At 42.6% G+C, this 17,977-nt stretch overlaps 1 protein-coding gene across 4 annotated transcripts; it reads left to right on the top strand.

Annotated features, from left to right (window-relative positions):
• The first annotated feature begins 2,859 nt into the window (after window positions 1–2,859).
• LOC309400330 (BTB/POZ domain-containing adapter for CUL3-mediated RhoA degradation protein 1-like) lies at window positions 2,860–17,779 on the top strand. Of its 4 annotated transcripts, XR_014176639.1 has the most exons (8): window positions 2,963–3,114; window positions 4,144–4,411; window positions 5,516–5,685; window positions 13,942–14,031; window positions 14,269–14,321; window positions 14,456–14,651; window positions 15,689–16,586; window positions 16,826–17,779. XR_014176639.1 is itself a non-coding variant. In XM_081968744.1 (7 exons), the coding sequence occupies exons 2-7, from the start codon at window positions 4,150–4,152 to the stop codon at window positions 15,929–15,931; spliced, it is 1,014 nt and encodes a 337-aa protein (XP_081824870.1). In that variant the 5' UTR covers window positions 2,860–2,945; window positions 4,144–4,149; the 3' UTR covers window positions 15,932–17,779. The 4 variants fall into 4 exon arrangements, 3 of the variants coding, with proteins under 3 accessions (XP_081824870.1, XP_081824871.1, XP_081824869.1); XM_081968744.1 differs by lacking the exon at window positions 2,963–3,114 and adding an exon at window positions 2,860–2,945 and having other exon boundaries at window positions 15,689–17,779; XM_081968745.1 differs by lacking the exon at window positions 2,963–3,114 and adding an exon at window positions 2,861–2,941 and having other exon boundaries at window positions 15,689–17,779.
• The last annotated feature ends 198 nt before the right edge of the window (window positions 17,780–17,977 follow it).

Below are 17,977 nucleotides of genomic sequence, written 5' to 3' on the forward strand. Positions count from 1 at the left end.
TTCCTCGGAAGGGACGTCTGGCTGGAGCCTTTGGTGCTGGAGGCCGTTGCAGATGTGGGGTAGCTAACCTGATAGCTTCGTCTTCCACTAAAAGTCTGCAAACGTGGTTAACTGTGCGTTGAGCAATAGGCACGTAGTTAATCTTTGCAACAGCATCTTTCCATTCATAATTCAATGAGTTAATGATGATGCTAATCATTTGGATATCATCGATTACATGGCCATTTTGTCTCAATTCACTTCTCATTCTTTTCAGTTTGGTCAAATGTCCACCAATTCGTTCACCAAGTTTCAACTTCGAACCATGGAACTCAGACATGAGCAAACATGAGGATTCAATTGAAACGGGCCTGTAGCAATCTTCCAAAATAGCCCATATTTCTTGGGCAGTTGCATCAGGTGGAAAGATACCTTGGATCTCAATTTCCATTGACATGAGTAAAGTCGTGATTGCTCTGTTTTCGAGGTTTCTTATCGCAGGTGTCCAGGGTTGACGGGGAGGATTAAAAACCATGGAATATGTGCCTTCTCTTCGAAGCAAGAGCGCAATTTCACTGACCCAGGCTTTATAATTCTCTCCTGACTCCTTTAATTTGGACTCACCAGTCAAGGGGGTGACTGTGAATACCTGCTGAGGAACAATTTGTTGCTCTGGTTGCAAAGCTGGTTGTTGAACCAGGGGATGCTGGGGTTGCATCATTGGCCTTTGCGTGGCAACATCAAATTGGCTTCCTCGAATTCGCCTTTGGCTTTGCCTTTTTTCATCTAGGGAGGATTCAACGCCGCCAGGGGGTGTTGAAGACTTAACCTTTGATGGCAAAGTTTGGGCTTCTGTAAAACTCATAGCTAATTCTTTAAACCTCATCATCTTTTGCTGTAATGATTTTTCTCCGCCAGCAGATGGCAGTGCAGCTTCACTTCTTGGCTGCAGTCGTCTATACGTATGCGGGAGCTCAATGGGCTCAAAGGGACCACGTGACCTCGGTGACGTGTACATGTCTCTTTGTTCTAATTGACCAATGAACTCTGTGGGGGGTGTCTTAGGCTGTTGTTTTGAAGACAAGATGGCGTCCTCAGACATTTTGGGAGTGGGGGAGCTTCTCCTACTTCGCTTTATTTCGTTAAAACACACTCTCGCCTCCCTAACATATTTTTCAAAACGTTCTAATCGATCAAGATAGCTTTGCATTTCTTGCTCACCATCTGGGGGAATTTCATAAACTTTGCTTTCTGCGTGGGAGGATTTTTCCTCTGCCGGCAGTTGCCGTTTAGACTTTTGCCGTTCATTAATTGTATCTTGATAATGAGGGACATTTACTGACCTCAGTCCGTAGATCTTGCCTTCTGTAACTCTTTCCCCCATTTCTGGCTCGGCACCTGAAGAATCTTGCTCCTCTGTGTCCGAGGGAATGGATTCTTTCAAGTGCTTTCCATGTCCGCGTTTTTTTCTTTTCTTTCTCTTCTTCGACATGGCTAATTAGCCTTAGTCGGTTATCTTAAGATAGCGCGAAGAGAAAATACAGCCATAAATTGTAGTCATCTCAGCTGGTATCATCAAAACCAAAACTCTGCTACCAAGTTGTCAGGGGAAAAACACCCTGTTGGAGATCAATGGACCGTGGCTGATTCCCTTCCGCATATCTCTTGAGATATTGAGAAAAATAAGTCTTTAAAAGTATTCTAATTAATAAACAAACTTTAATAATAAAATAATAAAAGTAAATGAAACAGAAAATAACTAATTGGTTACATTTTGATAATGAAAGCTACGTTTGCCAAAGTTGGCTGCCGAACAAAGAAGAGAGGAATTTGGAATGTGTAACGCGTGCGCAATAAATCACTTTCAGATAAGAACCCTTTTTTGTTTTATGACCTGCGCAATAAAGCTTTCTTAGTTTAACTCTTGAATGTCAGTTTAGGCAGTTCAGGCTTAGCAAACTTTTTAACATCGTGACAGTCCTGCCGCCACGGTCGCCAGAATTGTTGCAGAAAATGACAGGCTTAGACTTCTCAGGATACAGGAAAAGTTTATTTGGCAGCCAGGTTCAGAAAGCTAGCACATAGCTAGCATTGGAAATTCTGAACAATCTTTATTATCGAAGCACGCATTCTTATACATTCTCAAAGACAGTGTAACACGGAAACACTTAACTTATTTCTTATTGGTTATTTTGGGGGAAAAGCCTTATAAGTAGATGGGGGTCTTACTTCTCCTTTTGTTACAGGTATGGACTACGTGCCATTAACGAACTTTAATTGAACCTTGTGGTTTTGGACTTTTGACATAGGGACATTTGCTGGAACATGTTGTGGTTGAAGGCTGATGACATTTCCCTGTCCCTTTAAGCAAGTTTCCAACTGTCCCTTTTATGCCACGTCTTCATTCTTATATTTTTAATCCATATTTTATTCCACTTTAAAGGGGGGTGAGTTTCTGCCTCCCTTTTAGGGGAAATATTCTGCCCTTTTTAACATTTCCTAAAATATTTCATTTTCTAGGAGGGGTGGGTTTTAACTTCCTACAGGGGTGTCATTAAATTTGTTCTGCGTGGCCCCAGCCATGATTTACCAAGCAGGAGAAACCAAAAATTCTGTGCACAAGTACAATTACTCAACTGTTGACTTTTAGTTTCACATAACCTATAAAAATCAGTCCAGGGTCAGAATTAGACACCCCACCTCCCCTCATTTTGCCTAACGAATGAGACGGGCGCCGCCAATATGCGCAGAGGAGGGGCCCGAGGGCCTCCCAACCACCCCGGTGATCGCGCTAATACCACGTGCGGCTCAGCGCTACCGCCTGCGCATGCGCCCCCCAGCAACCTCGATTCACTTAGTCTTTCATCATTCCTTTGACCTTTCTGCGCAGGCGCAGCTTTACAGCCACCCGCGGGAGAGTGAAGTAAAGAAAGTCAACCCACCTTTGTCTCGTTTTAAGCAGGCGGGTACTGTATAGACTAACTGTTCCATGGGGGGGGGGGGGTCGGAGAGTTTGGGAGCATGCGCACTGTCGCTCTCCGGTCCTCTTTCTCTTGGGTCGAAGCATCTTGCGGAGTGCTGCCCAAGCGGGGCTGAAGGGGCCCGGCTTGAGCCCACCCTGCTCCCGTGGGGGAGGTGAGTGGATCTGGCGAAAGGAAGATCCTGGCGCTCGGAGGATTTAAATAGGAGAGACTTGGAAAATGGACCTGTCCATAGGCGAAGCTGTCACTTACTTCCAATATGTATTAATATTCTGCTTTTCTCACGTGCAGGCACACCCCAAGGTCCCAGTCAAGAAAATCAATAACAGTAATAATAAATAGCGCAAGAGCGAATAAAAGCCTGGTGGTGGGCAAGCAGGAAAACTAATACAGTAACATCTGGGGAGAGCAAGTGCTGGGCACAAGGGCAGCAGGGTGGAGCCAGGCAGTACGAGGAAATGATCCCACTTGGCAGGGATGTTTGTTGGGGCAAAGACCAGTTAGCGCAAAGTTGTAGGCAAACCCATTGTTTCCTATTAGCAGTGCCAGGTGTGTGGACTGTCACACAGAAGCAGAAGGTAGATTGGAATGTGCTAGTAGATCTCTGGGTGGACCCCATCTTCTAATCACATCACTGATCACAAGTTCCTGGTTTGAGCACATGTCTGGTTAGTGCATTTGTGCTTTGCCTTGGGTTTTTAGATATGGTGACTAAACATCACTTGGTTGGTTTTACCCAACGTCAAACAAACAAGTCACTATATGGCTTCGTAGTGTGATGTGTCACCCCAATCATTCTGTTTGTGAACTCTTAGCGAAAGGGATTACTTCCTGTTTGGCTCCTGTTAGTAACCTATAAAACAGATCCCATAAGCTTGAATGGTATCCATTTCTGCTACCTTCATTATGGAATGAATGCAATTTTTCTTGCAGAGGGTACATATAAAGGGGGGGAGGTGATAATGAATGGCAGAGCTTCAGGGAGACATTTAGCCAAATAATACTGGAAATAAATTTGCCAGGAGAATTCCCAAGGCTGCATCTTGTTTCTTCTTTAAAAGCAAACAAAAATGGACTGCCTTTTAGAGATAGTAAAAAAAGGATTCCCAAATGCTTCATCTAATGCTCCGTGCAGGAAATCTGCTGTTGGAAGGTTTCCTCGCTCATTTTCTCTTTTCTGTAGGTGGCTATGTCAGCTGAGGCCACAACAGATCCATCCCCACCCCTGGAGAATTGTGCTCCATTGGTTGCAACCCAGCACCGATGGAATGGCAGGGGTGGGGTAACCGAGGTGACTTTGGATCTCAAGCCCCTGAACCCCAGCAGCAAGTACGTCAAGCTGAATGTGGGAGGATCTTTGCATTACACCACCGTGCAGACCCTGACCAAGCAAGATACCATGCTCAAGGCCATGTTCAGTGGCCGAATGGAAGTCCTCACAGATAGTGAAGGTATGAGTCTCAGCTTGACCCATCTCTCTCGCAGCTAGAAATGGGATTTTCTGCATGATGGGAGATTGTGTTGGGGATTCATCCAAGGTGGTTCCCAGGGAGCCCTTGGAAAATTTCAGGGTGACTTATTTTAGAGTGGGCTTTTCTAACCTCGGCAACTTTTTTTTGTTGTCAAATTTTTTTATTGATTTTAAAAGTTTTACAAGGGAAAAGGGGTTAAGAGGTTATGGAACATTTTGACAGCTACATCGTGCGGGGGGGAGAGAAGCCCCCCCGGGTCTTGCAACTTTTGCAAAAAGGAGAAATAAAAAACAATAAACTTTTGCATAGGTATTAGCAGTTTTAAGTTTACACAAAATCATCAATATGTTTCAATCATTTTACTTTTGTCACTTCCTTGAAAATACATTGTAACAACATTTAGAATAGTGTTTCAATTCACTTTTGTGATCTGAGTCTTCTTGTTGTCGCATCCTCCCCCCCCCCCCCGTCCACTGGCAGAGCCTCAGCCCCTCCCTGCTTTGTTTCTTGCGTGACATCATCCCCCACGTCACCCTAACCTCGGCAACTTTTAAGAGGTGTGGACTTCGACTCCCAGAATTCCCCAGCCAGCCATGCTTGATACTTCCTGGAGATGTCCCATCCAAGTATTAACCAGGCCAGACAAGGTCAACTAAATGCTGCCACTTGCCAAAGCATAACATCCAAAGTAGATTCATAAAAAAGATTATGTTAGATCTAAGGTTGTTACATTTTCTTTTTTGAGATATAAAGTACATTGTAAGCCCAGAATTAATTAAAAGAAGAACTTGTTCTTCTAGAATCAATGCAATCTTGTATCAGTGCAAATAATAACTGCATCTTCCCCTCTAAGCCATTTTAGAGTGGGGAGGTAATCTAAGTACATTCTTCACTCTATAACAGGAATTTTCAGCCTTGCCAACTTTGAAGACCTGTGGACTTCAGTTCCTAGAATTTTCCAGCCTGCATGGCTGGCTGTTGAATATTGGGAGTTGAAGTCCATATATCTTAAAGTTGCCAAGATTGGGAAAGCCTGGTCTACAGCATCTTTAACTCAAGGACTAAAATTAACTGCTTTTCCAGGTTGGATCTTGATTGACCGAAGTGGCCGCCATTTTGGAACTATTCTGAATTATTTGCGAGATGGCTCAGTATCTCTTCCAGAGTGCCAGCGGGAGCTGGAGGAAGTGTTGTGTGAAGCCCGATACTATCTGATCCAAGGCTTGGTTGAGGACTGCCAGCTTGCATTACAGGTGAGGGTGGCTGGGCTGAGAAATTAGAAGGCTCAAATGACTTCCTTGAGTCTCACACTCCTTAGAAGAGATGACAAGAGAGGAAAGCAGGATCTGTCCTGTCTGCCTATATCTGTCTATATCTGTGTTCTAGCATCATCCAGCCATTATCGTCTCACTTGCAACAATACAGAGGGTGATGTAATAGTTCCGCTATTGGAATTGGAGATCCATTCTAGTCTTTCCTCAGTCTTAGAAGCTCACTGGGTGACTTTGAGCCAGTCTTCTCTCAGCCGGAGAGCTGGGCTGCTATAGTGAGGAAGGTGCTAGCTGAGAGGTTCCTCTTTAGTCATGGAAGCACCCTGGTTGACTTTGAGTTAATACTACTGTCTCAGCCTTACCTACTTCATAGAATTGTGATTAAAATGAAAAAAGGGTAAAGGGAGAAATTTTAAGAGTTTTGTAAAGGTATAGAAATAGGTTCTTTAATCATCTTTTTCTTTCCATATTCTTTTCCATTCTGTTTTCGGTCATTTAAATTGCATTACCAAAAAAAGGGGAGAAAAAGCTCCCCAGATACGTATTACATGAAAAGCATGGATACCTACATTCATAGTACACATTTTCTCCCATTTTTGTATATGTTTATATTGAATGTCTATGAAGAACAGACTTCAGATTAGAAAAGCATATCATTTTCAAGTGTTACTTGCTTTTTCCTTTTTAAATTTCTGTTAGTCTTGGAGACGACTTCCAGCTTTTCGGTGTTTCGGTGGGCTCCCCTGAAGTCTAGGGGGAGCACAGGGTGCCTTGGAGGGGCGCCCTGCCGTAGGGGCGGCTTGCTGGGACCCCCTGGAACGGCGGCGGCCGCGGGGGGGGTCTCCAGCTTTGCCCCAGGAGCCGGAAAGCGTAGGGGGTGCGCGGAATGCCACTGTGCGCTTTCGCCGAACGGAGCCTGGAAGGAAATGACCAATTTGAAAGCTACAGCTGAAGTGCGGTGAGGTGAGGGGTCTCCCCAGGTCTTTTACTGTTTTATTCTATTGACTGATCTGCAGGTTTTTTTTCTGAGACTTTGTTTCAACCTTTGGAGGAGTTAAGATTGGAGGGGGGGGGGAATTTCCACCCCCCCTTGGAAAAGCGGCACTTGGAAAATCTCTCCCTTTTATGGGAGAGAGAGAAAGTTTAAAATCTACTTTCACTTCCCTTAAATAATGGGAATTTTTTTTCTTTTTTGACCACAAATGCGAGAGAAAGGATGGTTGAACTGATTCTTCTCTAAACTATGTGTGGGAACTTTGATCTTGTTGTTTCCTGACCACCTGTACTGGCTGAGCCAAGATGGCCAACTTCCTCTTTCTTCTTTGTCTTTATGAATGAGACTCCTCCCTTGGAAAACTTTATGGCTTTGAACTAATTTCCACCCCAGAGATCTCCAGGAGCCTCTTCAAATACGTTTTTTCCCTGGATTTGGAATATCTTGACCCACCTATCTGTTCTAGTTTTGTACCAGAGGATTTATTCTCTTTTGAATTTGCTTGCCTGGTGTTCTCTACCGGCTGTGCTCTCCCACAGACACCATTTCTTTGTATAGACTAATAACTATCTCTGAGCTTCATGATGGGTCCAAAGAAGTTACAGCCTGGCAAGGCCTCATCGGCCCCGACATCTTCCACGTCAAGCCCGATTGCTCACCAATCACAGCTGGGGTCTTTTTTACAACCTAAAGCCCCTGAAGAGAGTGCAAAGGACTTGTCTATTCGCCAGATGCTTCAATCTATCTTAAAGGGACAGGATGAAATGAAAAAACAACTGCAAGACTTAAACGATCAGCTCAGAGAGACAAAAAAACAAACCATACAGAATGAACAGAGGATAGGTGTACTGGAGGAGGGTGCGGTTGGGATGAGAGACGAGGTGAAGACAATCCAAAGGGGGAATGTAGAATTTGAAAATCACATGATAAAAATGGAATTTGAAAGGATGTCTTTTTTCCTTAGGTTCCAAAATTTGCCAGAAGTTGAGAACGAAGATCTTAAGGAGATTATGACCACAATACTAGCAGAATACATTAATAGAGATAAACAACAGCTCTGGTGGGATATTGACCTGATTTATAGGATTAATTCAGCCTATGCAAGAACGCACAATGTTCCAAGGGAAGTTCATGTTAAATTTCTTAGAAAGACCACAAGAGATGTGGTTCTAGGAGCTCAAAGGGGAGGACCACTAAAATACAAGGATAAAGAAATAACCATCCTTAAACAGATCCCAAAGAAAGTAAGAGATAAGAGGAGGAAATATTCCTTCTTAGCAAAAAAATTATATAATAATGGGGTCTGGTTTAGGTGGCTGTTGCCAGAAGGCATGTTGATTTTCTGGGAGGGCAGGAGAATTAGAATCAACACAGTTATGGAAGCGGAGGCTTTCACTAAAAAACACAGTGCTCTCCTAGGCGAAATGGGGGATGTTACACAAGAAACAAGGGAGGGAGGGGCTGAGGCTCTGCCAGTGGACGGGAGGGAGGATGCAGCAACTAGAAGACTCAGATCACAGAAGTGATTTGAAACATTATTGCAATTGTTGTTATAATGTACCTTTATGGAAGTGATAGAAAATAAGATGATTGAAACATACTGATGATCTAGTGCTAAACTTAAAACTGCTAATACTTATGTAAATGTTGATATTTTTTATTCTTGTTTGTAAAAGTTTGAGGTTTGAGTTTGAGTTTGAGTTTTATTAAATTTATATACCACCCCCTCTCCCCGCAGGGACTCGGGGCGGTGTACAGACAGTACATATAAAACAACAAAGCAGGAACAACAAAACATTAGACAACCAACATAAACATACGGTCTGTATAATGCCCGAACTCATTTCTAGTTAAAAACGGTCTAAAACCAAATTAAAACCCCAAAATTTACAATACTAAAAAGCCATCCAGGAAGGTCAGTAATAGATTGTACTTGTGATTACAATTAGGCCAGGCTGGCTAGTCGGAACAGGTGGGTCTTGAGTTTCTTACAGAAGGAGCGGAGATCAACAGTAGTTCTAATATCAGGGGGGAGTTCGTTCCAGAGGGTTGGGCCCATCACAGAGAAGGCCCTACTCCTGGGCACCGCCCGCCCGCATTGTCTAGCGGAGGGTACCCGGAGGAGACCCTCCCTGTGTGAGCGGATTGGTCGTAGGGATGTATGGGGTAGAATGCGATCTCGCAAATAACTAGGTCCCGAGCCATGAAGCGCTTTGAAGATGACAATCAACACCTTGAAATGCACTCGAAAAGCCACAGGCAGCCAGTGCAGCTCGCGCAGAAGTGGTGTTACATGGGAGTACCTGGTACTCCCCATAATTGTCCGCGCGGCTGCATTCTGAACCAACTGGAGCCTTCGGGTGCATCTCAAGGGGAGCCCCATGTAGAGGGCATTGCAGTAATCAAGACGGGAAGTCACCAGGGCCTGAGTGACTGTACGAAGGGCGTCCCGCTCTAGTAGGGGGCGCAATTGGCGCACCAGGCGCACCTGGTGGAACGCCCTCCCAGCCACGGCCGTCACATGATCATCCAGCGACAGCCGGGAGTCTAGGAGGACGCCCAAATTGCGTGCCCTATCCACCGGGGGTAGTTGTTCCCCCCCCGATGGCCAGAGATGGAGCAAACTGGCTAAAGCGGGGCGCCGGTAGCCACAGCCACTCCGTCTTGGAAGGGTTGAGCTTGAGTCTGTTGTCCCCCATCCAGACCCGGACGGCTTGTGAGACTTGGGGGGGCTTCTCCCCCCCCCCGTATGATGTAGCTGTCAAAATGTTCTATAACCTTTTAACCCCTTTTCCCTGTAAAATTTGTAAAATCAATAAAATTTGGACAATAAAAAAAATCTGTTAGTCTTTATGCCAGATGTGTCCAGCCCACAAGCCATATGCAGTCCTGGACAGCTAGTAATGCAGCCCAACAAGATCATAAACTTTTTAAGATTATGTCCATTTATATATGTATTTGTGTTACAACCCCTGATAAGCCCAAATATGGGAGGGAGCTCACTACTCCCCCTTTCTGTCCTTCGGCTCATTACAGAGGACCATCCAGGCAGAAAACCATATTTTTATTTTTAATGTTGCCTTTTTATTATTTTTAATGTTGCCTTTTTATATTTGTGTTGTATTTCTGCTGATAAATAAATAAAGGGAGACTAGTAAAGATCTATTTCAAGCTATTTTAGCTCTCATCAGCTAGCCATACCCATGCCCAGGTTCAAATCCCAGTAAGGGTCTGGCTAGCTGATGAGAGCTAAAATAGCTTGAAATAGATCTATACTAGTCTCCCTTTATTTATTTATCAGCACAAATGCTATATGCATATATATATATATATATATATATATATATATATATATATATATATATATATATATATATATATATATATATATATATATATATATATATATATATATATATATATATATATATATATGTGTGTGTGTGTGTGTGTGTGTTTTCGTAGATTTTCACGGGTGTAGGTATGCTGGTTTTGTTGTATTCGGGTCTTTTCCCGTGTAAAGTTGAGATTGTCTTTGCAACGTTTCAGCAGGATCACACCTGCCATCTTCAAGCGTAGGCTCAAAATGTGGGCTTAAAATGGGAACGGAGCTGCCGTCTTTCTGTAAGTCTTGGTGGGAGGGGATGGGGTGCTGGCTTTGTTTCAGTAAGTGGAATGATTGGTTGTGTGGTTGTATCATGATTGGTAGATTGGTGCTGATTGGTGCAGGCTGCGTGTGCATTGTTGTTTTGTATTATAACGGCTTGGGTGTTGGGTGGTGTTCGTTTGTTGGCTAGGGCTGGTTTCCAGATGTTTGGTAGGCGGGAGGTATCATCACGTTTGTTCATGCTGTGGGGGTGTTTCTCTATTTCAATGGCTTCCATGATTATTCTCTTGTGGAGGTGTTCTGTTTTGGAGATTAACCTGGCTCCTTCAAAGTTGATTTCATGTCCTGTAGCTTTAAGGTGCTGGAAAAGGGAAGAAGTTTTTTCTTTTTTTCTTACTGCGTTTTTTGTGTTCTGTGATGCGTGCATTTATTCTCCTGTTTGTTTGTCCTATGTATATTGCTGGGCAGATTTTGCATGGTATTTCGTAGACTCCTTGGTTTTCTAGCTGGATTTTGTCTTTGGGGTTTCTTAAGATGTTGGCTATTTTTTGATCAGTGGTGAACTCAGCAACAAAATCCACCCAGCACTCTGGGACAAATTCAAACAACTAGTCCTTTGGAGAGCAGAAAAAGAAACCTTCTATAAGACAGAAAAACACTCCAACAAACTCTACAGACTAGAAAAACGACAGAAGCCTAACCCCCCTCCTCAGCAACTCATGAAACAAACAGTACACAACATATCAGACAGAACCCTCACCACAGCTGAAACCAATGTCCTTTCCAGAGGATTCAACTTTGCAGTTGCCCCTAAACGTATCCCCACTGAAGACATCATATGCGGAGTTGAAGCTACACTCATCAAAATCAACCCAGATGAAGCCAATAAAATCAGACTTGCAGTCAGCAACGTCCTTTGCTCCAGCAATCCACCCAGAAGCAACTTACAGCAACATGAAGAAAAAGCACTCTCCAACCTGAGGAAAGACAACAACATAATCATTCTCCCAGCAGACAAAGGAAACGCCACAGTGGTGATGAACACATCTGACTACCAAGCCAAACTATCCAACCTACTCCAAGACCCTGCTTACTAACCTTTAAACACAGACCCCACCACCTACCTGGAAAAAACCACCAAATCCAAAATAAAAGCCTCTGCCATCAGTGAAGAGATCCAGCAAAGAATCATCCCCAGAGAGAAATCTTCCAGATGCCCCAAACTCTATGGACTCCCCAAGATACACAAAGAAGGAACACCACTCAGACCCATAGTCAGCTCCATAGGCTCACCTCTACAGAACCTTGCCAAATTCCTCGCCAAACAACTCCAACCCTACGCAGAATCCATCACCTCACACGTACAAAACTCACTCCACTTCATAGAAACAATAAAGAAACAAAACTTACAACCCAGTGACCTACTTGTGAGTTTCGACGTCATATCCCTCTTCACCCAAGTGCCCATAAAAGAAGCCTTGACAGCCATCCAGAAAAAACACAACCCCCCTAAACACATCCTGGACCTGACCAACCACTGCCTAACCAACACATACTTCATCCATAATGGACAAAGATACAAACAGATAGAAGGAGCACCCATGGGATCACCCCTCTCACCTGTCATTGCAAACTTATACATGGAATATTTTGAAACCAACGCCTTAGACAAATCTGAACACAAACCCAAACTCTGGCTTAGATATGTTGATGACACTTTCGTGATTTGGCCACATGGAAAAGAAAAACTGGACAACTTCCTCACACATCTCAACAACCTACACCCCAAAATACAATTCACCATGGAAATAGAAGCAAACAACCAACTTCCCTTTCTGGATGTCCTAATCTACAAAAAACCCAATGGCTCCCTAGGACAAACCATCTACCAGAAAAAAACACACACCAACCGCTACTTAAATGCACAATCCCATCACCACCCTGCACAGATCAACTCTGTAGCCAAGACCCTCATCTCCAGAACCAAACGCCTAGCTGACAAAGACCACCTGAAAACTGAATTACACAAACTCACAAATGTATTAATCTCCAATGGATTCCAAAGAAAAACAATCACCAACCTAATCCAAAAGGAGACTCCCCCAAAAAACCAAGACACAGAACAGGACAATGGCATCGCCCTCCTCCCTTACATCAAAGGCACCACAGATAAAATCAGCAAAATTCTCCACAAGCACAATATCAGGACAGCCTTCACCACTGATCAAAAAATAGCCAACATCATAAGAAACCCCAAAGACAAAATCCAGCTAGAAAACCAAGGAGTCTACGAAATACCATGCAAAATCTGCCCAGCAATATACATAGGACAAACAAACAGGAGAATAAATGCACGCATCACAGAACACAAAAACGCAGTAAGAAAAAAAGAAAAAACTTCTTCCCTTTTCCAGCACCTTAAAGCTACAGGACATGAAATCAACTTTGAAGGAGCCAGGTTAATCTCCAAAACAGAACACCTCCACAAGAGAATAATCATGGAAGCCATTGAAATAGAGAAACACCCCCACAACATGAACAAACGTGATGATACCTCCCGCCTACCAAACATCTGGAAACCAGCCCTAGCCAACAAACGAACACCACCCAACACCCAAGCCGTTATAATACAAAACAACAATGCACACGCAGCCTGCACCAATCAGCACCAATCTACCAATCATGATACAACCACACAACCAATCATTCCACTTACTGAAACAAAGCCAGCACCCCATCCCCTCCCACCAAGACTTACAGAAAGACGGCAGCTCCGTTCCCATTTTAAGCCCACATTTTGAGCCTACGCTTGAAGATGGCAGGTGCGATCCTGCCGAAACGTTGCAAAGACAATCTCAACTTTACACGGGAAAAGACCCGAATACAACAAAACCAGCATATATATATATATATATATATGAAAACAAATATATATATATATATATATTTATGTTACATAATTTATTTATTTATTTATTTATTTATAATTTATTTATCAGTACAATTACAACACACACACACACACATATATATATATATATATATATGTGTGTGTGTGTGTGTGTGTGTGTGTGTGTGTTGTATTTGTGCTGATAAATAAAGGGAGACTATATATATATATACACACACACTATGTTATATATTTTATATGTGACCCATGACAATTCCTCTTCACTTAATGCAGCTTAGGCAAGCCAAGAGGTTGGACATGCCTGTTCTATGCCTTTAATTTTAGTTCTAAATCTTCCTTGAGCATAGTGACTTGGTTTACATCAGTTTTTTTCAAACTTGGCAACTGTATGATATATGGACCTCAACTCCCAGAAATGCCCAACTTGAATGCTAGCTGGGGAATTCTGGGAGTTGAAGTGCACTCATCTTAAGTTGCCAGGTTTGAAAAACACTGGTTTACACATTACTCTGCACTGTGGTACAATTTCTTTAATTGAGCCCACTTGTGCAAATACAGTGGCTATGTTTTCTAAGCCATTGTTTATGGCTTAACAGTTGTTGTGGACCCTGTCAATTATGTTTTATTCACAAATCGTGTTTTAGCATGATGTATGAATCTCTTTAGTAAATCTGTAAAAAATTGATAGAAAGTCTAGAAAAATATTTCTGTTTCTCTCCTTCCTAGCAAAACAGTGAAGCCTATGACCCTCTCTGCCATATCCCCATGGTGACATCTCCCAAGGAAGAGCAGCAGATCATCTCAAGATGTTTCAAGGTAAGGAGGCTGAGAAGTCACACAGGTTTTATCTCATGAAATCATAGAGATCAGGCAAACTTAAGTGTCTTGGATGTATGTCCTCATATATCATGGTATCAAGGCAAGTGAGGGTTCTTCTAAATGCAGTCTTCTCCATCCCCCATTATGAGGGAAGGTCTAGTTTGCTTTGCTATACCACTTAGCAAGAGGAGTGGGCGGTTTTTAATTCATTCATATCTCTCACCTTCCTTTTAGCCTGTGGTGAAGTTACTGCATAACAGAAGTAATAACAAGTATTCCTATACCAGGTAAGCTATGGTCCTGTTGTCAAAATAGGATGACCTTGGGATCGTTGCTATCTCCCAGGTCCAGGTCATCCATTGGTCCCATTTCTTTAGTAGTATCTACACCATTGTTTTCTTCTCCCCCCCCTCCCCCAAAGTAACTCTGATGACAACTTACTGAAGAATATCGAACTGTTTGACAAACTAGCTCTGAGGTTCAATGGACGAGTGCTTTTCATCAAAGACGTTCTTGGGGATGAGATCTGCTGCTGGTCATTCTATGGGCAGGGCCGCAAGATTGCTGAGGTTTGCTGCACTTCCATTGTCTATGCCACCGAAAAGAAGCAGACCAAGGTAAGGTGTGGCCAGTCCTCAGGCCTCCAAATATGAAGCTTTGATTTTCTAATACAGGTAGTCCTCAACGTAGGACCACAACTGAGCCCAACATTTCTGTTGCTAAGTGAGAAATTTGTTAAGTGAGTTTTGCCCATTTTACGACTTTTCTTGAACCGTTCGTTAACTGAATCATTGCAGTTGTCAAATTAGTAGCATGGTTGTTAAGTGAATCTGGTTTCTCCATTGACTTTGTTTGTCAGAAGGTTGCAAAAGGTGACCACAAGATGCCAGGACACTGCAACTGTCATAAATGTGAGTCAATTGCCAAGTGTTTGAATCTTGATCACGTGACCATGAGGATGCTGCAACAGTCATAAGTGTGAAAAATGGTCATAAGTCACTTTTTTCAGTGCTGTTGTAACTTCGAACAGTCACTAAGTAAACTGCTGTTAAGTCAAGGACTACCTGTACAGGTAGTCCTCAACTTGCGGTCGTTTGGTCACCATTCAATTACAGCAACCCCCCCAAAAAAGGTACTTATGACCCAGATTCAAAGTTTTGACAGCTGCTCCCCGGCCCCCAGTCACAAGATTGCATTTTCGTCACTCAGCAGCAGGTCATTTATGGCCGTTTGCAGCATTCTGTAGTCACATGACCACAAGTTACAACGTCTTTTGCCAAAAACCAGTGTTTGCTTGCAATGCCCACTTCGGATAATGGGTTTAACAACTGTGATGATTCATTGAACAACCACTATAGGGAAAAAAAACCTCATAAAACTGAGTCAGTTATAGGACCCGCCTAATCAGTGTGACTTACAACTGTAATTCCAGGCTCAATTACATTTGTAAGTTGAGGACTACCTGTATGTTTTGGTGTCTTCATATGAGAATGTAAACTCTTAAAGAAAATAGCGTTTCCTAAATCCAATTAAACATGTAAGAAAACTAAACTAGAGGTATTGAGCATATTACTAGAGGTTAATTACATTGTTTCCTGTTTGAACAAGGGATCCCATAGTGAAGCTTAAGACCTGCTTTCCCTTGCGTGTACAGGTTGAGTTTCCCGAAGCCCGGATCTTTGAAGAAACGCTGAACATCCTAATCTATGAGACACCACGTGTGCCAGATAAAGCCCTCCTGGAGGCCACTGGGGGAGTTGCAGGTGGAGGCGGAGGCCCCCTCCATGCTTGTGATGATGAAGATGGGCGGGAGCACCGCATCCGGCGCATTCACGTCCGCAGGCACATTATGCATGACGAGCGCTCTCATGGCCACCAGGCTGTTTTCAAAGACTGATCCAGCTTTGTTTCTGGGGTCCTCATCACTCCAATTCTTCCGTGCCAAAGGAGGACCTTTTTTCTTTTGATATTTCACCCAAGAGGTCCTCTATGGTGTTTGTGCTCTTTCTAAGGCTTTTCTGTTTGGGGTCTTTTTTTAAAAAATTCCCATTTCTTTATAACTAATTTGAGCACATCTTCCCCTTCTCACCTACTTTTGTTGTGACAATAAAAGGCCTTGGTCTGCCCTATAATTTATTGGAATGTTCTAATTATTGATTTGAGTCTTAATATCTGGCCGCCTCTCTCTTGCCAGCCCAATCTGTCTGCCTTGTAATCCTCATAGTACACACAGATTAAGATTGTGATCCTCTCTTCACAACTTCTTTAATCTGACTGCTTTCCTTTCAGAAAGGAGACTTCCATTTAGCTCTATTCTAACCATCCCTAGTCAGATGGCTTTATGGTTCCTTAAAGACTGCTATAAACTTTATATGCTAGAACATTTTTAATATCAAAGTAGATATAAGGTCAAATACATACCGTATTTTTCAGAGTATAAGACTCACCGGAGTATAAGACGCACCAAGATTTTGAAGAGGCAAAAACAAAGTTTTTGCACTCTGCAGACCTCTGAAAAACGGCCCTTTTTTGCGAAAATGGGCCCGTTTTTTGTCAAAAAAAGGGCATGCATAGCCTTTAGGAGGCTTGTAGAGTGCTCCTGGGGGCTGGGGGGGGGCAAACACAAGCAAAACATTGCCCATTTTTTGTGAAAACGGGCCCGTTTTTTGTCAAAAAAAGGGCATGCATAGCCTTTAGGAGGCTTATAGAGTGCTGCTGGGGGGGGGGGCAAAACTTGGCCTGTTTGTTTGCTCATTTTTGCCCTCCCCAGCCCCCAGGAGCACTCTGGAAGCCTCCTAAAGGCTATGCACAGCCATTTTGGTGAAGTGGGCAGGGTTTCAGGAGGCCAGAAATGCTGTATTCAGTGTATAAGACGCGCCCAGATTTTCAGCCTCTTTTCTGAGGGAAAATGGTGCGTGTTATACTCCAAAAAATATCGTATGTATAAATCAAAATACCTATTTCAATTTAACTTTGACTTACACTTTTAATGACCACCATTTTGATACCCAGTCAATCTATTTTTCCATTTCTTTCTCAGCTGTCTAAGACAAGGTGCTGTCTAGACAAGTTAATGTTGCTTATCTAGATGATAATATTATCTAGATGATATTAACTGTAATTCTCCAGACTAGATTTTAGTGGGCTCTTTCCATGCTGTCTTTGCCTTCTAATATAACTGAATCCAAATTTCATCTGAAGTCTCTCCACCCACTCACAATATAAGATATCTTTTAAAATGCTTTCCACCTTTAGTTTGGTAGGCATATACTGTATATATAATGTTCCCACACTTCTGGCCACAATCAAATGCAAGGTTTATTAGAAAATTCTCCATTTATTTGGAACACCACAATACTTTATCCTGTATCACTCCTGTCCAACCTAACGCAATATTTGAACTCCCCTTCTGTTTTCTGTGGGAATGGTACGCTGTTTCATATTAGATGTAGCAAATTACTACAGGCCATTCCAGCAGCCCTTTAATCCAGTAATTTGATGGACTCTTATTTGGATATGCCTAATAATGGCAGTAGGGAGAGAGTTGAGATTGTAATGAACTAATGTGTTATCACGTTTTCCTGCCCCTCCCCAAATTCTTTCAGTATATCTTCCCTTCCCTGGAGGAGGTTATCTTGAATTAATTATTGTAATTTTGTATTTGCATAATCTATTTAAACTCTTGAGGTTTTTTTTCTATTAAATTATTGTAATAAAGTTTCCTGCTTTAAAAAATAAATCTGTTGTCTATTTCTCTCTTTTCCAGGGGATGGGGAGATTTCTCAAGCAGCTACTCTATCCTAGAATATGTAGTACAGTAGTTTTTTAAAACTATATTTTAGATACTTTACTTAGATGTACAGTTCTTCTTTTAACCTCCTCCATAACTATTTAACTATTTAATTATTTAACTATTTAATTATTTAATTATTCATGTTATGTA

This window comes from Natrix helvetica (genome assembly GCF_964273705.1).
Source record: "Natrix helvetica genome assembly, chromosome: W".
In the NCBI taxonomy this organism is placed as follows: Eukaryota; Metazoa; Chordata; class Lepidosauria; order Squamata; family Natricidae; genus Natrix; species Natrix helvetica.